Source organism: Hyaena hyaena, unplaced genomic scaffold (assembly GCF_003009895.1).
Source record: "Hyaena hyaena isolate Hyena2069 unplaced genomic scaffold, ASM300989v1 scaffold_7, whole genome shotgun sequence".
Taxonomy (NCBI): Eukaryota; Metazoa; Chordata; class Mammalia; order Carnivora; family Hyaenidae; genus Hyaena; species Hyaena hyaena.
This window is the reverse complement of record NW_024080639.1, coordinates 7,659,359-7,680,997: the sequence shown is the minus strand read 5'-3', so window position 1 is coordinate 7,680,997 and position 21,639 is coordinate 7,659,359. Positions and strand designations below refer to the sequence as shown.

Below are 21,639 nucleotides of genomic sequence, written 5' to 3'. Positions count from 1 at the left end.
AAAAAAAAAAAAAAAGTACGTCAGAAAAAGACAAATATCACATGATTTCACTCATGTGAAATATAAGAAACAAAACAGATGAACACAGGGGAAGGAGAGCAAAAATAATATAAAAACAGAGAGGGAGACAAACCATAATAGACTCTTAAACACAGAGAGCAAATTTGAAGGTTGCTGGTGAGGTGTTGGGTGGGGGGATGGGCTAAATGGGTGATGGGTATCAAGGAGGGCACTTGTTGGGTTGAACACTGGGTATTAAATGTAAGTGATGAATCATTAAATTTTTTCCTGAAATCATTATTACACTATGTGTTAACTAACTTGGATTTAACTTAAAAAAAAAAAAGGAAAAAAGAAAGTAGACATTATGTGCTTTTAAAAATTCTATATGTTGTGAATTAAAGAGAAATGGCATACAGTTGTGCTTGGTAAACATGAATTATTTCAATATCTGTAAATAATTTTTAGTTCAAATATATCCATAGGAAAAACAGGTATCTTATTTAGGCTGGGTGTATAAAGTATATACAATGTCTCTAAGGTATGTACAAGACATGAGAAAATGAGCATGGCATACTTCACCACAAAGAAGATACCTGTTTGTTTACTATAGTGCACTTACATGAACTACAGTCTGGGGAGACAGTGAAATAAATGTTTTATATTTGCAAAAACAATTTTCATTGTTTAAGTTTCTTATCGTAGTACAGAGGATGATGGTTCTCCTTTATTCTCAAACTTTCCATGACCTAACTTCTCCTTTGTTCCTCTCTTCCTTCAAGTCCAGGCAGATACTGGTCCTTCTTTTCTTCTTGTTACAAAATGATTTTCATTAACTTCACTTAAGACATTATCTTGCTGAATAGTAATTACTTTCTCCTAAGTATCTCTGAACTAGTATGTAAGCTCTGCATCATTTTATCCTTATTTTCTCTGGGTCTAACTCAATATATTTGCTCAAAAAGTACTTGTTGAAGGAGGAAAAGATGGATTATTCAATAAATGGTACTGGATAACTGGTTACTTGGTGGAAAATAAAGACAGATTTTACTTATAACCTAATTATATTTGGTACAGACACAAATAATAAAAAAAAAATGCTTACATTTTAATAGAAAGACAGCCCAATTAAAAAATGGGCAAATGATCTGAATAGGCATTTCTCCAAAGTAGATAGAGAGATATCCAAAGCTCAGGAAAAGATGCTCAGCATCATTAGCAATCAGGTAAACCAAACCACAACCACAATGCAATGCATATTTCCAATATCCAAGAAGTAGAAGTAACCCAAATAAATGTCTGGCAAATAAGTGGAAATAAGTAAAATGTGGCATATATACACAGTGGAATGTTACTCAGCTTTAAGAACACATCCTGTCACATGTTACAACATAAATGAAAATTGAAGACATTATGCTAAGTGAAACAAGCCAGTCACAAAAGGACAAATACTGTATGATTCCATTATGTAAGGTATCTAACAGTGAAATTCACAGAAACAAAAAGCAGAATGATGGTTAAGGGTGAGGAGAAGAGGGGGAGTTGATAAATGGGTATAGAGTTTCATATTTGCAAGATGAAAAAGTTCTGGAGGATCTGTTTCACAACATGAATATACTTAACACTACCAAACTGTACATTAAAAAAAGTAAGATGGTAAATTTATGTTGCCTTTTTTTAACCACAATAAAAAAATGGTTAAGATGGTAAAAAATAAAACCAAATGAAATAAACTCCCAAGATACCATTTCACACCAATTAGGATGGGTACAATCAAAAAGATAACCACCAATGTTGGTAAGGATGTAGAGAAATCGGTCTCTCACACATTTCCAAAAGGAATGTAAAATGGTCTAGCTGCTTTGGAAAACAACCTGGCAATTCCTTAAAAGGATAAACATAGAGTTCCCATTTAACCCTGCAATTCCTAAGTATACCTCAAGATCTATTAAAGTAGAGAAGTTAAAATATATATCCACATGAAATATTGACATGAATGTCCACAATAGTGTTATTCATAATTGTGCAAAGTTATCAGCTGATGAACAGATAAACAAGATGTGGTATATCCATATAATGAAATATTATTTGGCAATTAAAAGGAATAAAGTACTGATAATGCTACAACATGGATCATAAAAACATGGTAAGTGAACGAAGTCAGTCACAAAAGACCACACTTTATGATTCCAATTATAAGAAATGTCTGTGATAGGCCAATGTATGGACACAGAAAGTAGTGGTTGCCTAGGGCTGGGTTAGGATGGGGTAGGGACAGGGGATTGAGAGTGATTACTAAAGGGCATGAGGCTTCTTCTGTGGTAATAAACATTGCTAAAATGTATTGTGGTGGTGGCTGCACAATTCTGTGAATATGCTCAAAGCTACTGAACTGTACACTTCAAATGGGCGAATAGTATGGTACATGAATTATATCTCAAAGCGATTACAATATAAAAAAGATACCATAAAAAATTAAAAGCTAATGAAGGGGTAAACTTCCTTTTAAACATACATTACAAAGGCATATTGTTGCTCATATACAAAGAGCTTGTAGGTATGAGTTCAAAGATGATAATCCAATAGAAAACAAAGGATATCAAGAAGCAATATCCAGAAAGGAAATGCAAATAATCAAAAGCCATATAGTATATATATGCTATATGCTCTATATGTATGTACATATACTACCCCATCATAGTATGTACATATATAGTATATATATACATTATATATAGTATTGTATAGTATATATACATTATGTACATATACATAGATATACTATGAAACTGGGCAGAATTAATCTATGGTGTTGGAAATTAAAATAGTGGTTACTTTTAGATGAAGAGGGTTAGTAACTAATAAGATGGCATGTGGAAGCTTCTGATTACTGGTTATATGTGTTTCTTGATCAGGTGTAATTACATGGGTGGTATATGCACATTTATTTGTGAAAATTTATAGACCTGTGTACTGAGGTATACTTTTCTGTATGTATATTTCAATAATATGTTTATTTAAAACATACATAGGCTATTTTATAATAATTAAATTTTTAGAAATTTATCCTGCAGGATATTCTCTGTGGCATTATAATAATAACAGAAGACTGAAATAGCCTTGATACCTACTTTAAAAGAACTTATTAAATTACGTTCTACCCATACTATGTGACACTATTCAGTAGAAATAATGAATAACTGATACTATCAGTTAAAATAATGAGGCAGCTCTATATTATATTGCTGTGGTATAATCTCCAAGATACATTGTTAAAGTGGAGAAAGCAAAGCCTAGAACAACCATTTATTTACAATAAAAGTATATACACATATATGCATAAAATATCTTGGTGTGACAGAAAGAACTTGTCTTTGGGAACAGGAATTGGACCATTGGGAGACAGGTTAAAGGGAGACTAATTTTTCACTATATACTCTTTTGTATTCTTTTTCAAACCAAACCAAAATTTTTTCAAGCCAAATTTATTAATGAAATAAAAACTTGGAGGTCTCAGATGAATATATGCTAAACTGGACAGTGTCATATGCTGGTGGGAATACAAATGTGTATATCTTTTGGGAACGGTATTTGGTATTATCTATTTGGATTAAAAACACAGCCCCTCAACTTATTGATTTCATGCCTGGAAATCACCTATGTGTAAAGGAAACACTGGGTAAACTGTGGAATATCCACAGTATTATGCAATGGCATGGAGTTATTAAGAGAGTGAAAAAGACCTGTACTGACTCTAAGGGGTGTTTATACTCATGCTGAGGTAAAAAAACAAGATGTAGGCAAACTTGGTTAGTAAGATTCTATTTATAAATGTCTGTGTTGGATGAATTTCACAGACATAATGCTGAGCAAAAGAAGCCAGACGCAAAGAGTACAATCCTGTATGCTTGCTTTTATTTGACATTCAGAAAAGAGAAAATAATTCTGTGGTGAGAGAGATCAGAACAGTGGTTATACTTCTGCAGGGAGTACTGACTGGGTTGGAGGATATTCTAGGGTATGGCAAATATCTTATCTTGATCTGAGTGTGGCCAGAATGGGGTATTCCTATGTACAATTTCACCAAGCTGTTGACTTTCATCATATTTCTTCTGTAATCCCATCACTATAACCTTTCTTATCACTTCACACCTACCTGACTATATGCCAAGGCGGTCACCCTGTGTGTGAACTTTTCATTATGTACATCTTTTCCCTCTGAACATTGCCATAAAATCTGTATCTTAATTTACCCAATTGTATAAACATAGGCTCTCTTTAATGAAAAATGTAAAGAGTGGGATATTTTTTTGTGTCAACTTGACTAGGCCACGGGGTGCCTAGATAATTGGCCAAAAATTATTCTAGGTGATTCTGTGAGAGTAATTCTGGATGTGATTAACATTTAATTGGTAAAATGAGTAAAACAGATTGCTCTTCATAATGTGAATGGGCTCCATCCAATCAGTTGAAGGCCTGACTAAAACAAAAGTTTAATAACCCTCTCCTAAGTCAGAAGTCTCCCAACAGACAGTCTATACACTAGGACATGAGGTTTCTTGCTTGACAAACTGGGACACTGGTTCTTCCTAATTCTATAGCTGCTTCCTGGCCTTGTGACTCAAACTGGGACAGTTTATAGAATGCCCATATTCCAAATTATGGAAGACTTGACAGCATCCATAATTGCATGAATCAATTCATTAGGCTGGTGAGATAATCTCTCTCTCTCTTTCACATAGTCTATCAGTTCTGTTTCTCTGGAGAATAGTGATTAATATAGTAAGTTTCTGCAATTATTGGATCACTAAATTATCTTTGCCATATATGCCCATTCATTAATGGATACCATCAATATTCTCCCTTACTGATCTTTAACACCATGCAAGAAAGTGAGTTAATTTCTACTTCTTACTTTATGAACATGGCCTTCCACCTGGAATGTTGTACTATTACCCATTTTGGTCATTCCATTTCATCTTTCTGGAATTAGGTTCTCACCTATCTTCATAGAAACCTTCTTTGATATTGATAATCTTACAGCACATATAATTTGAGTATAAAGCACTTTTCACCGTGTTTTAGCTATATTACATGTATACATCTTCCTCTTTCAAGTAGACAAATTCTTGTTAACAATAAATGCTTGTTGTATAAATGGATATTTTCACTGAAAAAAAAAACTATGCACGTACATACACACACACACTCGCTTTGTAAGAGCCTTGAGATAATTCACACACCATAGCAGTCACCCACTCACAGTGTCCAATTCATTTTAGTGAACAGTGTATAGTCTTTAGTGTATATTCCCAGAGTTGTGTGACCACCACCATAATCATTTTTCATCACTTCTAAAAAGAAATCCTTATCATGACTTAGTCCTATTTCTACCTCCAGCCCAAAGCAACCACGAAACTACTAATCATACATTGTCTACATACTTTTCTGAATATTTTGAGTACATTATTGAAAAAAATTAAAAATGTAGACAAGAATAAAATAATGATTAACTGTGATCCAACCATCCAGATATTGTTACCAATTTGTTACTGTTACAGGCTCAATGTGTCCCCCACAAAGTTCATATGTTAAAGTTCTAACCTCTGTTGCTGCCATATTTGGAGGTGGGGGTTCTGAGGAAAAATTAAGGTTAAATGAAGCCATAAGGGTGCAGTATTGATCTGATGGGATTATGTCCTTTTATAAGAGACATGAAAGAACTTGCCCTCTCGTTGTACATGCAGAGTGGAGGTCATGTGAGCACACAAGGAGATGGAGGCCACAAAGAAGCCAAAAGAAGAGGGGTGCCTGAGTGGCTCCGTCGGTTGAGCATCCAACTTTGGCTCAGGACATGATCTCACAGTTCGTGGGTTCGACCCCTGCGTCAGGCTCTGTGTTGAATGCTTGCTCAGAGCCTGGAGCCTGTTTCGAATTCTGTGTCTCCTTCTCTCTCTGCCCCTCTCCAGTTCATGTTCTGCCTCACAAAAATAAATAAAAAATGTAAAAAAAAAAAAAAAAAAGAAGAGGCCTCAGAGTGAAACCTACTTTGCTGGCACCTTGATCTTGGAATTCCCAGCCTCTAGAACTGTGAGAAGCAAATCTATCTTGTTCAAGCTGCCCAGCCTGTGTATGGTAATTTGTTAGACTAATATACATATACTAAAAAAATATACATATATTAAAAAAATGTACATATATGAAATCATGCTACACATAATTTTGCAATCTTTTACTACTACTACTACTATTACTACTATAAACTTTTCCCATAATTTTAAATATGCTTCTACCACATATGGTATACCACTGTAGTATGGATAGATATATGCATAAAAGTACACACTCATTTTCATTAAGACATTTAGGTTCTCCTCCATTCTATAATCCAACTTTTTTCCTCTTAAAAACTCCACTGGGAAGATCATCTTTACAGACATGGGGCATATCACTGATAATTTACTTGGGATAATTGTATAGAATAAAAATTATTTCTGGGTTTAATCTTAAAGCTTTTGGAGTATATACTGAAATTATCCTTCATAAAGGTTACCAAAGCATCTTTTTGGTAAACATTCACTGATCTTCTGGTAAGTGCCAAACTCTGAACAGAAGTTTGCTTTCATATATGCTCTTTCTTTATCCTCACAGCAAGATTGTGAGATAAATTTAGTTGCCCCCCACCACCTTCTTTTTCAGAAAAGGAAACTGAAGCTTGGGCCAGTACATCACTCAAGGTCACAAAACGAATAGAGCTCTTATGAAAGAACACATGGCCACTAGACACTAACTTGTTTAAAAAAATACATTATCCTACTTTTATGGGAGATGGGAAAATCGATGAACCAGTGGATTATTTTATTTTCTGTACAAGATAAATTGTCTGTGTCTTGTTTAGCATAGTTGACAGTATTTACTCAAAATTATATAATAGTCTCTTTCATTTTGTATATAGCAAGCTAAATTTTGGTTTCCTTTATCTGTTTTTGTTTCTTTACAAGACTTCCTCTGTCAAATTTGAAGTTTCATATTATAGCAACAGGATCAAAATAAGATTTAAATGTATCATACCTATATACATATCATAAACGTATGTCATACATACTATACATATATATGTCTTATAAAAGGAGATGTCTACATAATACAAATATGCATTTCCTTCTTTTCTATAAGCACAGTTACAAGAAGGAATGGTAATCCTTGAGCCTAATTAATAGGTTGATAATAATGTTTAATTAGGAATTCAGAACTCCTAAATACTATTATAAAAGTTAACATGTTCTTAGCCTGAAATAATTATTTCATCTACAGAACAGCCTGATCATTTCCAGTGATAGCTACATGGTTACTGGAGGAAGGAAGGCAGACTGAGTTAGAGTGTATGGTTTCTGGGCTTTACTACCTCTGTAGGTTTGACATGAGGTAGTTAAAAAAAGTCCTTTTAGTTACTTTCAGCAATTACACTGCTTTTCAAAGAATATTATGGAAGAGTGGAGTTTTACTTTTAGCTTTGGCTTTATCACTAAATCCCTCTGTTTTCCCTTTAGGTTTCCCATCAGAAATGGACACACCTATTCACATATACATTTCTATCTTCTTCCTCTCTCGAGTTAATAAAATAAAAAGTCATGATCTCATGGTTCTCCTGAGTTTGAGCCTGCACTGGGTTCACGGCCGTCAGCACAGAGCCGGCTTCAGATTCTCTGTCCCCACCTCTCCTGCTCACGCATTCTCTCTCAAAAATAAAGCATTAAAAAAAAAGTCTGAAAAGTGTTAGGTTTCTTCAAATGTATAGGCTACATTAGGAAAATTTTTATTTCTCTACTACATTTTTCTGTATATTTATTGGATAGGTTCATTGATACAGTTTAAATCATAGCTTTTTAAAATTATATACAACTTCTTCAAATAGAAAAGAAGAACTGCATTAAAAGCTAAGAAACACAATACAGTCTATATTTTATATGTGTGTTAGTAGTTCATTTTGTTATTTAGAAGAATTTTTGGTTAGTTTCTGCTTATAACAGATAATACTAAGTTTAGAGGTCATGAGGATTCATCAAGAATAAAACGCAAAGTGACTAATACCAATGCTGGCTAAAGTCCATAAGCTCCTTTCATGCATCCTATTCACACAGTACAGGAAATGTCATCAGTGTGTGAGCCACTGCAATTTGCAGGCATGGGAAAATCTCTTCACTTCCCTCTGTCTTGTGGTTTTAGAAAAATCTTTAAAATAATATGGTTGGATAAAATAATTTATAAGATTTATAAAAACTCCCAAATCCTGATTCCAAACTGGTTTCTATCTTGCCGGTAGATAGTTTCAGGTGCTCAACCCTCTGTCCCAGCCCAGAAGGAAGTGGTGTGGTTTTAAGGAGTGCTTTGTATAAGTTTGCTCACATATTTCAGAAATGCAGAGCAGAAGCAAGAGTTATAACTTATTTTGTAAGCTAATTTTTTGCTTTCTCTTACCATAATATGCACAATCATATTATTTTAAAAAGTTATACATTCTCAAGTATTTTTTTTATTCTTGTCTAAAAACCATTTTAATGGCTTTTCTTTTTTTATTTTTTTAAGTTCATTTATTTATTTTGAGCATTCTCAAGTATTTTTATTAAAAGTGATCATATATAGGTACTATCATAGAAGACAATAAAATACTTGGCAGAGAGTCTAGCATATGATAAACAACAAACATTAGCTACTGTGGATTCTATAATTCTGGATTTCAGTATTTAAAAGTTATCAGTTTTCAGCTGGAAGAGCAAACATTGTTAAAATGTCAATACTACTGAAAGCAATCTACATATTCAATGCACTCCCTATCAAAATAACACCAGCATTCTTCACAGAGCTAGAAAAATCAATTCTAAAATTTGTATGGAATAAAAAAAAGATCCTGAATAGCCAAAGCAATCCTGAAAAAGAAAACCAAAGCTGGAGGCATCACAATCCCAGACTTCAAGATGTATTACAAAGCTGTAATCATCAAGACAGTATGGTACTGACACAAAAACATACATATAGACCAATGGATTAGAATAGAGAACCCAGAAATTGACCCACAAATGTATGGCCAACTATCTTTGACAAAGCAGGAAAGAATATCAATGGAGTAAAGACAGTCTCTTCAGCAAATGGTGTTGAGAAAACTGGACAGCGACATGCAGAAAAATTAACCTGGAAGACTTCTTACACCATACACAAAAATAAACTCAAAATGGATGAAAGACCTAAATGTAAGACAGGAAGCCATCAAAATCCTAGAGGAGAAAGCAGGCAAAAACCTCTTTGACCTCGGCCACAGCAACTTCTTACTCAACATGTCTTTGGAGGCAAGGGAAACAAAACAAAAGCTTAACTATTGAGACCTCCTCAAGATAAAAAGCTTCTGCACAGTGAAGGAAAAAATCAGCAAAACTAAAAGGTAACCAATGGAATGGGAGAAGATATTTGCAAATGACATCAGATAAAGTGTTAGTATCCAAAATCCATAAAGTACTTATCAAACTCAATACCCAAAGAACAAATAATCCAGTGAAGAAATGGGCAAAAGACATGAATAGGCACTTCTCCAAAGAAGAAATCCAGATGGCTATCAGACACATGAAAAAATGTTCCACATCACTCATCATCAGGGAAATACAAATTAAAACCCCAAGGAGATACCACCTCACACCTATCAGATTGGCTAAAATTAACAACTCAAGCAACAACAGATGTTGGCAAGGATACAGAGAAAGAGGATCTCTTTTGCACTGCTGGTGGGAATGCAAACTGGTACAGCCACTCTGGAAAACAGTATAGAGATCCTCAGAAAGTTAAACATATAACTACCCTATAACCCAGCTAATGCACTACTAGGTATTTATCCAAGGGATACAGGTGTGTTGTTTTGAAGGGGCAAATGCACCCCAAAGTTACAGCAGTGCTATCAACAACAGCCAAAGTATGGAAAGAGCCCAAATATCCATTGATGGATGAATGGATAAAGACGACGTGGTATATGTACACAAAGGAGTATCACTTGTCAATCAAAATGAATGAAATCTTGCCATTTGCAACAACATGGATGGAAGTAGAGTGTATTACGCTAAGTGAAATTAGTCAGAGAAAGACAGATATCATATGACTTCACTCATATGAGGACCTTAAGATACAAAACAGATAAACATAGGGAAGGGAAGAAAAAAATAATATAAAAACAAGGAGGGGGACAAAACATAAGAGACTTTTAAATGCAGAGAACAAACTTGGGTTGCTGGAGGGGTTGTGGCATGGGCTAAATGGGTAAAGGGCATTAAAGAGGACACTTGCTGGGATGAGCACTGGGTGTTATACATAGGGAATGAAATCACTGGAATCCATTTCTGAAATCATTATTGCACTATATGGTAACTAACTTGGATGTAAATAAATAAATAAATAAATACATAAATACAATGGGAAAAAAAGAAAATTATCAGTTTTCACCACCACAGCTTCTTTTACCACAGCTTGAAACTTTGAGAACCACCAAAAGCAAGCAGAGAATGCTTAGTGCTGATAGTATTTATGTCTAATAAGTGGCAAAGGGCATAGCTTTTAAAAAAATCTTTAATGTTTATTTTTGAGAGAGAAAGAGAGAGAGAGAGAGAGCGCGCGTGCAAGCATGAGCAGGAGAGGGGCAGAGAGAGACACACACACACATAATCCGAAGCAGTCTTCAGCTCTGAGCTGTCAGCACAAAGCCTGACTCGGGGATCGAACTTATGTCTCCAAGATCATGACCTGAGCCGAAGTAGGTCACTTAACCAACTGAGCCACCCAGGCTCCTAAGGGCATAGCTTTTTAAAAATACTTTTCCAGATTTCCAAATGTTTTATAATAGGCTGCCTTATTTTGTAATCAGAAAACAAGTGCTAAACCAAAACTTTACCAATATAAAAAGGAACAATGCTTTAAAATTCTCTTGCATAATCAGAAAAGTAAGAATCTGATGGCGTTTTTACAAATGTCATCCTGAAATTATAATTTTAAGGCTCTATAATGTCAAGCTTAAGAAGAAATAAAAAGTACCTGTAGTCTATTAAATCATTGCAAGAATATAATTTCCCCAGTGACATCAGAATAAAAATTCCATCCTTTATGCTTTTAGTCAGGGGGAAAAAAAAACACCAAAAAACCCAGTCCTGAATGCTCCAAGGCAGAATTTATTATTATTACAGCAAAGGCTCACACTTCCTAGAAGTGAGACAGTTATATTTTTTATGTAAAAGCATATGGTTCCAAGTGAAGTAAGACACTTATCTTAAGCAGCTGTAACAACAACTGGGAAGATGTGCTGAAATAAAGAGCCCATATGGAAAATGAAATCACTGGTATACAATTCCAGCCTTCTACTATTTTTTTCACCACCGTGAGCTTCCTGAAGGCAAGGACCGGTTTTGTTTGTTTTTTAAGTTTATTTATTTATTTTGGGGGGAAGGCAGAGACAGAGGAAGAAAGAAATTACAAGCAGAGCTTGAACTCAAACTGTGACATCATGACATGAGCAGAAGTCAAGAGTTGGTCACTTAACCAACTGAACCACCCAGGTGTCCCCTGTTTGGTGGTTTTTAAGGGTCTCTCTCTGTTTTTTTATTTCAGGTGTCAGTGAATGTTTTCCTACTAACTAGCTGATCTTGGCTAACCACACTCTAATTTTCAGATTTAAGAATTTTATCAATTTCATAAACTTTTGTAAATTATTAGTATGCATTTGTGACTATATTGCAAAATCCTATTTAGATTTATTGTAACATTTTTATAATATCCTTTTAAATAAACTGCTTTAAAAAGTAATTTCAAACATCCCTAGACATTTAAAACTATAGTTGTTTTAGAAAGATTAATGGGGGGCTCCTGGGTGGCTTAGTCGGTTAAGCGTCCGACTTTCGCTTAGGTCATGATCTCGCGGTTCGTGGGTTCGAGCCCCGCGTCGGGCTCTGTGCTGACTGCCAGCTCAGAGCCTGGAGCCTGTTTCAGTCTGTCACTCCCTCTCTCTCTCTCTGACCCTCCCCTGCTCACGCTGTCTCTCTCTCTCCTAGAAATATATAAAACATTAAAAAAAAAAAAAGATTAATGGAATATAGTCTATTCACAGAATTACATGAAAACTTGTAATTAAAATACTTAATGAGCTATTTGAAGTACTGGTTATTAGTAGATTAAATTAGTTTAAATCATGACTAATGGGATGTACAATTCATAAGTTTTCTTTTACATGACAATGCTTAGGATCTTTTTTTAAAATTTTTTATTTTTAAGTAATTTCTACATCCAACATGGGGCTCAACCTCACAACCCCGGGACCAAGAGTTGCATGCTCTATGGACTGAGCCAGCCAAGCACTCTAACAATGGTTAGGATCTTAAGATTTCATGTTAAAACACATTATATGTTATAGGTCATGTATTCTTAAAGTATATTTAAGAATGTATATTTAAAGAATGTATATTCAAAGCATAGCTTAGTGATTCTAGTGACAGTACAGTAAAAATATAGCTTATTTAAAGTTTACGCTAGCTACTTCACACAAATGTCAAAACCAAAAAGCAGCAATAATCACGCATAAATACTGTTAACACTAAACCACTGTGTGGGCTGGGAGAAGGATGAGTAGCATAAAGTCAAAGCTATAAAGGTCAATACTGTATAATGGTTTTAGTAGCATTTAAAATAAAAAATCCTTGTCTGGATTATAGATGACTCCTCATATTTATTCTCTGAAAATGTCTTTCATTTTTGTTTCTTTAAGACGTGAATACAAAGCAAATATCATAATCAAATATCGTGTAAAATAAAGGCTCTCCTCCCAGCTATTTCTGTCATTTAGACATTATTTTAGACACTTAGTGGAAAATATTTCATGTCTGTTGATTACCTTTCATTTATTTAATTAAAAAATCTTATGCTCATTGTAAAGAACTTGGATACAGAAACTTATAAAGTAAAAAGTGAATAATCTTTCAAGTAATTTTTATTTTATTTTATTAAAAAACTTTTTTAAACCTTTATTTATTTTGGAGAGACAGAGAGAGACAGAGCACAAGCAGGGGAGGGGTAGAGAGAGAGGGAGATACAGAATCTGAAGCAGGCTCCAGAATCTGAAGCAGGCTCCCACATCAGCACAGAGCCTGATGTGGGGCTCGAACCCATGAACTAAGAGACTGTGACATGAGCGGAAGTCAGGTGCCTCTGTTTCCAGTAATTTTGATCTTGTTCTCTACATGTGCAAACAGATATTATATGTGGTAGACATATGTTTTATACACATATAACTTTTTATACACCTAAGTATATTTTATACACATACAAAATTGTTAAAATTTATGCTAAATTCAGGAGAGATCTGAACTTTAAAAACATATTTGGTTCTAGGTAAATATGTCTGAAAAACTTTTAATAATTTAATAAGCAAAACATACATTTACCTTCCTTAATTACCTAAACATCACTACAGTGATTAAAGAAGTTTGAAAATAAAAGTGCACAGTGATCAGTGGCAGCTATTTTGAGGAATTTCTAAAGGGTATTACATAAGTAAATAATATTGAGAAAATAGGCAATTAATGCTGACCAGGTCAGAGTCAACAGGGCAATAGAGGATGGACTCCTTAGCAGGCCAGTGAGAGATCTTGACTCAGAGCTGTGACAACTGAGAACAAGGGCAAGGCATGATGGGGCCGGTGTAGCCAGGGGGAGATGGAGGACCTCTGGAACCTCTGAGGCTCACACCGGGAATAAGTGTATCTGTCACTTGGAGGTTCCTACTAGCTAATAAAAGTGAGAGATTTGCTGGTACTCCTAGACAGTGTTCTAAATAATTTTAGAGTGTTCGTCAAAAAACCAAACCTCTGAATCTACTTGGTGAAATAACACAAAAAGGCTCAGCAAAGGAGCTGTGCCTCCCTGTAACTCCCCTTCTTTTCTTCCCACTGGAAAGCACATTATCTGTTCAGACTCAAAGAATCTTATGATCTCCCAGATTGAGGACAGAAGAGTGAGTAAGTCAGAGACTCCTGTAGTGTGTCTTGCTAGTGATTCTCACAGAGGTGGGTGCAGTTCACCACCAAGGCACCACTTGTGCTGTGTTATACGAGAACTCTGAAGACACCATCTTCTTCAAAATACTTGTTCTACTTCAGGTGCCTACTCCCAGGTTTCGAGCTCCAAGGAGCTCCTGCATGGGGAGAGGAGAAAGGGAGTGTGGCAATCGTCTGGTGGGCAGAATTGTATGTGACACATGTGCTTTTCCTACCATATTACCTACCAACACTTATTCTTTTTAGAAATATAGGCAGAGGCATAGAAAAGTTCTACACATGAAGACAAACAACAGCTTAAGAGAAGGAAAGCCAAAGTGAGCAATCATATAAATGATCATATAAATCATAAATGATCCCTACCTAAACAGGGAAAAGGAGAGAATTCAAAGATTACCATACTATTTTCAAGAAGTAAACAGGGCAATGTTTATAAAATTCTACATTAGCAAAATTAGTCTTGATAAAGTAAAAGCAGGAGAAAAATATTGTAAGACGTATCAGTACTCAGAAAATATATTAACTTATGTACAACTTTCTGAAAATCACTTGAGGAAGTACTCTACCAAAAGAGACAGGAATTCAAAAAAAGTAAGGGAAAAAGGTGGCATATAAGTAAAATGGTTGCAATAAAGCTGGTAAACTTGTAAGTTTAGATAATCATTGATAACATGGTTTTGAATTACTAAGAAAGAATTTGCAAAACAGAAGGCACAGAAGGTAAAACAGAATTAATTACCAGAGAAAGAATTCCATATTATTTCAACAGAATCTCGGAGTTAAAATCTTTCTAAATATCTCATCTCATTTGCAGAGTAAAAAAAGGTGAACATACTGTTAGAATTATAAAAGTGCTAGGGAACCAGGGTCATATATTTGTTAGAAAGTGGAGTTAATTCCTGGTGGAACTGAATTAAATGCAGAACATTCCAGTGCAGATGACAAGAGTAAGAGGAAAAAGAGCTAGGAATCAGTTCTGATTCAAAGGTGTTTTACCTTTCTCTCACCAATTTCCTGAATGTCCTTAACTGAAAAACAGTGACTTTTAGCACATGCTAGTTTGAACATTAGAGTAACAGTATAATTTTAAAGCAAAATCAATGGTGGACATTGTAGATGGCTTTGAAAGGGTAATTACATACTAGTAACTACCTGACTTAAGGCAAACAACTAATAATCAAAGGAAAGAGTGGAAGGGCATTTCAAAACAACTAGAAGGTTATTTTTCCCAAATGACTGCTTCAAATTGGTATCTCATTTCCCATGACCTTTTGTAAAGTATGTTATTAATATTTATGTTAATATCTTTAGTGCAAAGTTACCTTGTTTTCTAAAACTAAAACCTCTGGTACCAAATTGGCTCTGGGTCTGAGCTTGGAGATATGTGGAAAAAACTTTCTCCAGGATACTGTTAATTAGATGCTAGTACTATCCAGTGGTCCCCGCATCCTGACTCAGGCCAGGAAGTCACAGGCCACAGATTCTCAGGAGACTCTTAGGTTTTTAAACTTTTTACATGAAAATTTTCAAATTATACAAATTAGAAATATACAAAGGACCCCACTTATACTTCACACAACTTCAGTTGTCAACAACACATGGTCAATCTTGTTAAATCTACACTCCATTTCTTACTTACTTGGATTACTTTAAAGAAACACCTCAAACATGTCATTTCATTTTCATGTAGTTTGTTGTTTCATTATTTAATTGTTTAAATAAGTTTACTTTCTCCTGAGCAGGACCATTATGTATTCATGCATTCTGTTACTGTAGTTATAATTCATGGTCTACTCTAAAGATAAAAACTACAATAATTTCATCAGGACTAATTGTTTTGTTATTCAACAGATATTTCTCAAGGGCCTGCTATATACCAGACATTAGTATCACTAGAAGTAAACTATGCACATTGGCTTCATACAGAATAAATATTCTGACAACTAACTGACTCATAAAAGAAGCGTGTGTTCCTTTATGAGGAAGTGAGCTTTACTGCAAAGCATTTACACAGAAGCTGACTAAGATGTTGCATTAGGGTGGACTTGGGCAAGATGCCTTCTGAGGCCTTTCCCATCTCTAAGATTCCCTGATCATCCTGTAATTTTTAAAAATGCAAATGAACAAATAGGTAGGAAGAACTGAAGATCCTAAATTACGTGTATGGATTTTCCACACGGACAATTTCCAAATGATCAATATAAAAAAATATGAGACTGGCTTCTTTCTATTTCATACATGGAACTGCCTTATTTCTTTAGCATTATTATTATTATTATTATTATTATTATTATTATTACAAGTTGGTATATGAATCCCTTATCACTGTAGGAATATCTTATGCTCTGATTTAACTTTATTTCACTGACAACCTCTGCTCTAGGAAAGAGTCTACAGGTGTCAGCATGGGAAGCAACAGAATCACATGCCTTCACACTAACTCATTGATTTGTGAGTATAATATGAAAACTCAATCATGTTTATTCAGGAGCACAAAACAAGTAATTTTTAGTATAAAGTAGTTCTAAGTCTTGAATAAAACAACCTGCTGAGTGCGAGGGTGAACTTGATTTGTCCTAACCATATACAAATTAATACCCGTTTCACTGGAATTTTTCCTTACTACTCAAGCAACATCTATTCTAGAAAGCAGTAGCTTTCAATCCATACAGACATACACATAAATACTTCAAATTCAGATGAACTAAGCAATAAATCTGTGGTTTTTTGGAAGCTTTAAACTTGAGAAAATAGTTTCTTCAAAGCACACTGGCAAAACTCAAATCAAGGACACAAATCCTACAGCTATCTCATTACACAGAAAAAAATACTTTGAAAGAGAATTATTACTGTGAGTTTCAATATTAATTTTTGAAACAAATAACATTTATTCTAGGTTGGAATAAAAAGGTTATTTTCACAGCATCCCATTAAGGTCATGAGAGAGAACCTCTCTTTAACTCACTGCGTGATATTCTTTCTGCACATTTTTGGTTTATAAGCCTGGGAAATTAAGTATTTCTAGTCAAAGAGAATCCTAAAAGATAGGTAGATATGAGAACTTATGGAAGAACAACTAGCTCACTAAGGTTAAATCTCTTTTTAAGAAATGAGCTATTGACTAGCTATAGCTCTGACATCAGAGAACAGGTAAAGAAAGGTGCGAATATGTCCTGGAATTGGGGTTTCATATTTCGATAGAATGCCTCCTAGAGACAAAATACGGGTCTGAGGCATCAAGTAACCTTGGGCACTAGGGGGAATACTTTTATTTTATTAAAAAATTTTTTTCACGTTTATTTATTTTTGAGAGAGCGAGCGAGAGAGAGAGAGAGAGAGACAGACAGACAGAATCCAAAGCTGCTCCAGGCTCTGAGCTGTCAGCACAAAGCCCAACGAGGGGCTTAAACCCACAAGCTGTGAGATCATGATCTGAGCCAAAGTTGGACACTTAACCGACTGAGTCATCCAGGTGCCCCAAGAGGGAATACTTTTAAATTAAGATAGCCAGGGATGCCTGAATGGCTCAAGTTGGTAGAATGTCCAACTTTTGGTTTTTGGCTCAGGTTATGATCTCACAGTTCATGAGTTCAAGCCCTGCATGGGCTCTGCCTTGACAGTTTGGAGCCTGCTTGGGATTCTCTCTCTCACCCTCTCTCTACCCCTCCCCCATTTGCACTTCCTCTCAAAAAAAAAAAACTTAAAAAAAAATTAAGAGAGCCAATCCATGCTTTGAAAAGTAGCTGGCCAATTATTTAACATAAATTTCCTAAATGTCTCCTATATGCCAGGCCCTGTATTAGGCACGGGGGAATCAAAGACAAGTCACAGATACTAGTCTCAAGTTGTTTTGACTACCACAGTATACAATGAGAAAAAGATGCTAAGCAAGTGACCTAAATAAATCTAGATTTCAGAGTGCTTCTCAAATAGCCTGGAATAGATAGAGTTGGGGGTGGAGAGGAGATTATGTTATATTAAAATAAATGGGGACTAGGAGTGTGTGCTCATTGACAAATGATGATTCTAGTGATCCAAGGGCACAGACCAGACATTTTAAGATGTATGCTTTTGTTGAATCTCCCCTTGGCAACCAGAGCTTGCATTAGTCAATAGCTGTACTAGAGTTACTTATTTATCTGTAGGGGATCAAATTCTAAACTCTTACTTTAACAGTGCTTATTTCAATTGAGTTAATTGAAAACCAGTTATTCTAATTACATATACATTTAGTGTCAGCAAAAATTTTAAGGATTCCTTGTCTTTTTATCTAGAGGATTAAAGTTGAAGGAAAACCTCTGAGAAAAAAATACACTTTAAACTAGATAAGTTAATAACATGACAATATACAGCATAATTTAAATATTTTTTAGCTGTAAGATAGCCAAATAATGCTCCCTTCAAAATGGCAAATGAGAGCATACAATTGCATGGATAAAAAGTATAAAAATGGGTAGACTCATAATATCCATATTCAGAGACTGCAGTAGTAATGAAGACAGGAGTCACTCAGTTCATTCAGATAAAAACGGATTTGCTGATTAGAAAGCAAAATTATATTTTCTTTCATTTTCACTTCTCAAAATAAATTTCCCAATATTCATTCATTATTCTGTTGCTTTTTTGTGTTCAGCTACTTATGCCCATTTCAAAACTGTAATAAATATTTATATGAAGTATGTGTCACTTCATTAACAAATGAATGCTCTTGATGGTTGTCTTAGTGTTGACTATAATAGTAACACAAAAACAGTACCTTCCAATAGCAATTCATGATAAAACCCTCAGCAAACTAGAAATAGGGTAAACTTTCTGAAAACAATACAGAGCATCTACAAAAACCAATAGTTAATAATATTATACTTAATAATGAAAAAAGGAGTGCTTTCCCCCAAGATCAGAAACAAGGCAAGGATGTCCATTCTCACTAATCTTTTCAACATAGTAATGGAAATTTTAACCAGAAAAAGAAAAAAAAGGCATAGATTGGAAAGAAGAAATATAACTCTCTCTCTGGGGTGCCTGGATGGCTCATTTGGTTACACATCCAACTTTGGCTCAGGTCATGATCTCGAAGTTTGTGAGTTTGAGCATCACACTGGGGTCTATGCTGACAGCTCAGAGCCTGGAGCCTGCTTTGGATTCTGTGTCTCTTTCTCTCTCTGTCCCTCCACTGCTTGCATTCTTTCTCTTTCTCTCTCAAAAATTAAATAAACACTAAGAAAATAACCTGTCTCTCTTTGTAGATAACATAATTGTCTATGTAGAAAATCCTATCAAATCTTAAAAAAAACCTAGAATCAATAAATAAGTTGAGCAAGGCTGCAGTATACAAGATTAACACACAAAAATCAATTGTATTTCTATTACTAAAAACAAACATGTGGAAAGCAAACTTAAAAACACAACATTTATAATCAATTCAAAAACAATACTTAGGCATACAATAACAAAAAATGTACAAGATCTCTTTGGTGAACCCGGGTGTCAGCTGAAGGAGATGGTTAGCGTGGTTGGGAATAGGAAACAATAAACAAATAAACAAATATACTGAGGAAAGTGGGAGCTGAGTTTCTCTGCTAGAGAAGATATCTACAGACAGAAGAGATAAGAAAGAACTCTTGACATGCTGTGTTGTATTAGAAATGGAAGTAATGGCATAAGTTCGTGGTTTTATAGTAAGTGAAGGTGATGTATATACGTATATACATACACATAGGTAGTTACAGATGTGTATATTTGTGTATTGGGTATATAAAGCCATATCTGTGTTTCCTGCTCTGTCCACTGAGAGAAGCTAGAAGAAATGACAACTCAGAAACACTGAAAATTTAGAACATGGTTTTTAAATACCATCTTCTACAAAAGGAAACAGGGCTCCTTGGAGAGAGATCAGATTCTAGACTTAGGGCAAGGGAAGTACAAGATGAATCTGGAATAGTTTTCTATCCCAGAAAATATGTCTAAACAGATATAGGAGCCAGCCTGAAGGAGTTCCTACTGCTTTTACTGGGAATACATCGATCTATACTGATAAATGAATACATAAATACATGGGAGAGAAGCAAAAGATCTTCCTTATAGTAGAATGCCAACTAATAAATGTGGAAGGAATGCTGGAAGTAGAGAATCACTCTTTGACAGCTATCTTAGAGCAGGCAATCACAAAGAGGGAAAACAGTGAATTGAATTTAAGGTGGAGATACCTGATGACCACTAATATGATTGGAAGGTCATTACAGTGGTGAGACAGACCAACATCATGTGCTTCCTGATATAATGCACTGAAAAATGCACAGCACTGTTTCTGTCATTCTATGCAGTGGAATTTCTGCAAAGAATGTATGACCTGAGTGGAAAGAGAGGAAACAGGACTATGCTACAGAAGAAGGCCTGTATTCTTTAAAACTGATAAGGACCTAAAAAGGAATTGTTCCATATTGAAGAAGTCTGCAAAGATGTGACAGTTAAATAGGAATTCCTTTATAGAATCATGTAACAGAAAAAGTTGTTAGGACAACTGGCAAAATTTGAACAGGGTCTGTGGATAGGATGGTAGTGTTGTAATAAAGTTGATTTCCTGATTTGGAGAGTTGTATGTATGTTACATAAAAGTGTGCCCTTATTCTTGGGAAAATTTGAGTTGACAGAATACAAAATTAAATGTTAATAATTAATAATAAAACATATGAAACAAATACTCACCAATAACTTTAACAAAATAAGCATCTGCTTCAAAGTTATTTTTTAGTGTATGGATGGCAAAATCATTCTTTGTATATCCTTTACTTAGTACTATAATGTCCAAGATTCCCTGGAAAAATCATAAACAAAAGCTGTAAGAACAAACCAGAAGACTGAAAAACTAATGAAAATACATGCATGCTTATCATGTAAACATAAACCTTATTTATTCAACTTGATGTTTAAAATAAAAATACTATTAAAAATACAAAATCTTAAAAGAGAGAGAGGCAAACCAAGGAAAAAGATTCTTAACTATAGAGAAAAAAACCTGATGGTTACCAGAGGGGAGGTTGGTGAGGAGATGGGGGAAATAGGTGATGGGGATTAAGGAGTACACTTGCTGTGATGAGCACCAGGTGATGTATGGAAGTGTTGAATTACTATATTGTATATTTGAAATATACTGTATGTTAACTAAATGGAAATTGAATAAAAACTTAAAAAAAAAAAAAGACCTTGGCATAATACCCTCCAGTTCCATCCACAGTGTTGCAAATGGCAAGGTTTCATTCTTTCTCATTGCCAAAGTAGTATTTCATTGTATATATAAACTGCATCTTCTTTATCTATTCATCAGCTGACGGACATTTGGGCTCTTTCCATATTTGGCTTTTCTTGATAGCACTGCTATAAACATTGAGGTCCATGTGCCCCTATGAATCCTTTAGATAAATTCCTAGTAGTGCTCTTGCTGGGTTGTAGGGTATTCTATTTTTAATTTTTTTAGGAGCCTCCACACTGTTTGACAGAGTGCAAATTGCACCAGTTTGCATTCCCACCAATGGTGAAAGAGGATTCCCGTTTCTGGACACCCTGC

At 34.8% G+C, this 21,639-nt stretch overlaps 1 protein-coding gene across 1 annotated transcript in view; it reads right to left on the bottom strand.

Moving 5' to 3' along the window:
- The window catches only part of ITFG1 (integrin alpha FG-GAP repeat containing 1), a 288,485-nt gene that overhangs the window by 71,697 nt on the left and 195,149 nt on the right, over positions 1-21,639 (bottom strand). The window contains exon 12 of the mRNA XM_039241589.1: positions 20,781-20,889. Within this exon, the coding sequence (XP_039097520.1) occupies positions 20,781-20,889 (109 nt within the window). The remainder of the gene's footprint in view (positions 1-20,780; positions 20,890-21,639) is intronic.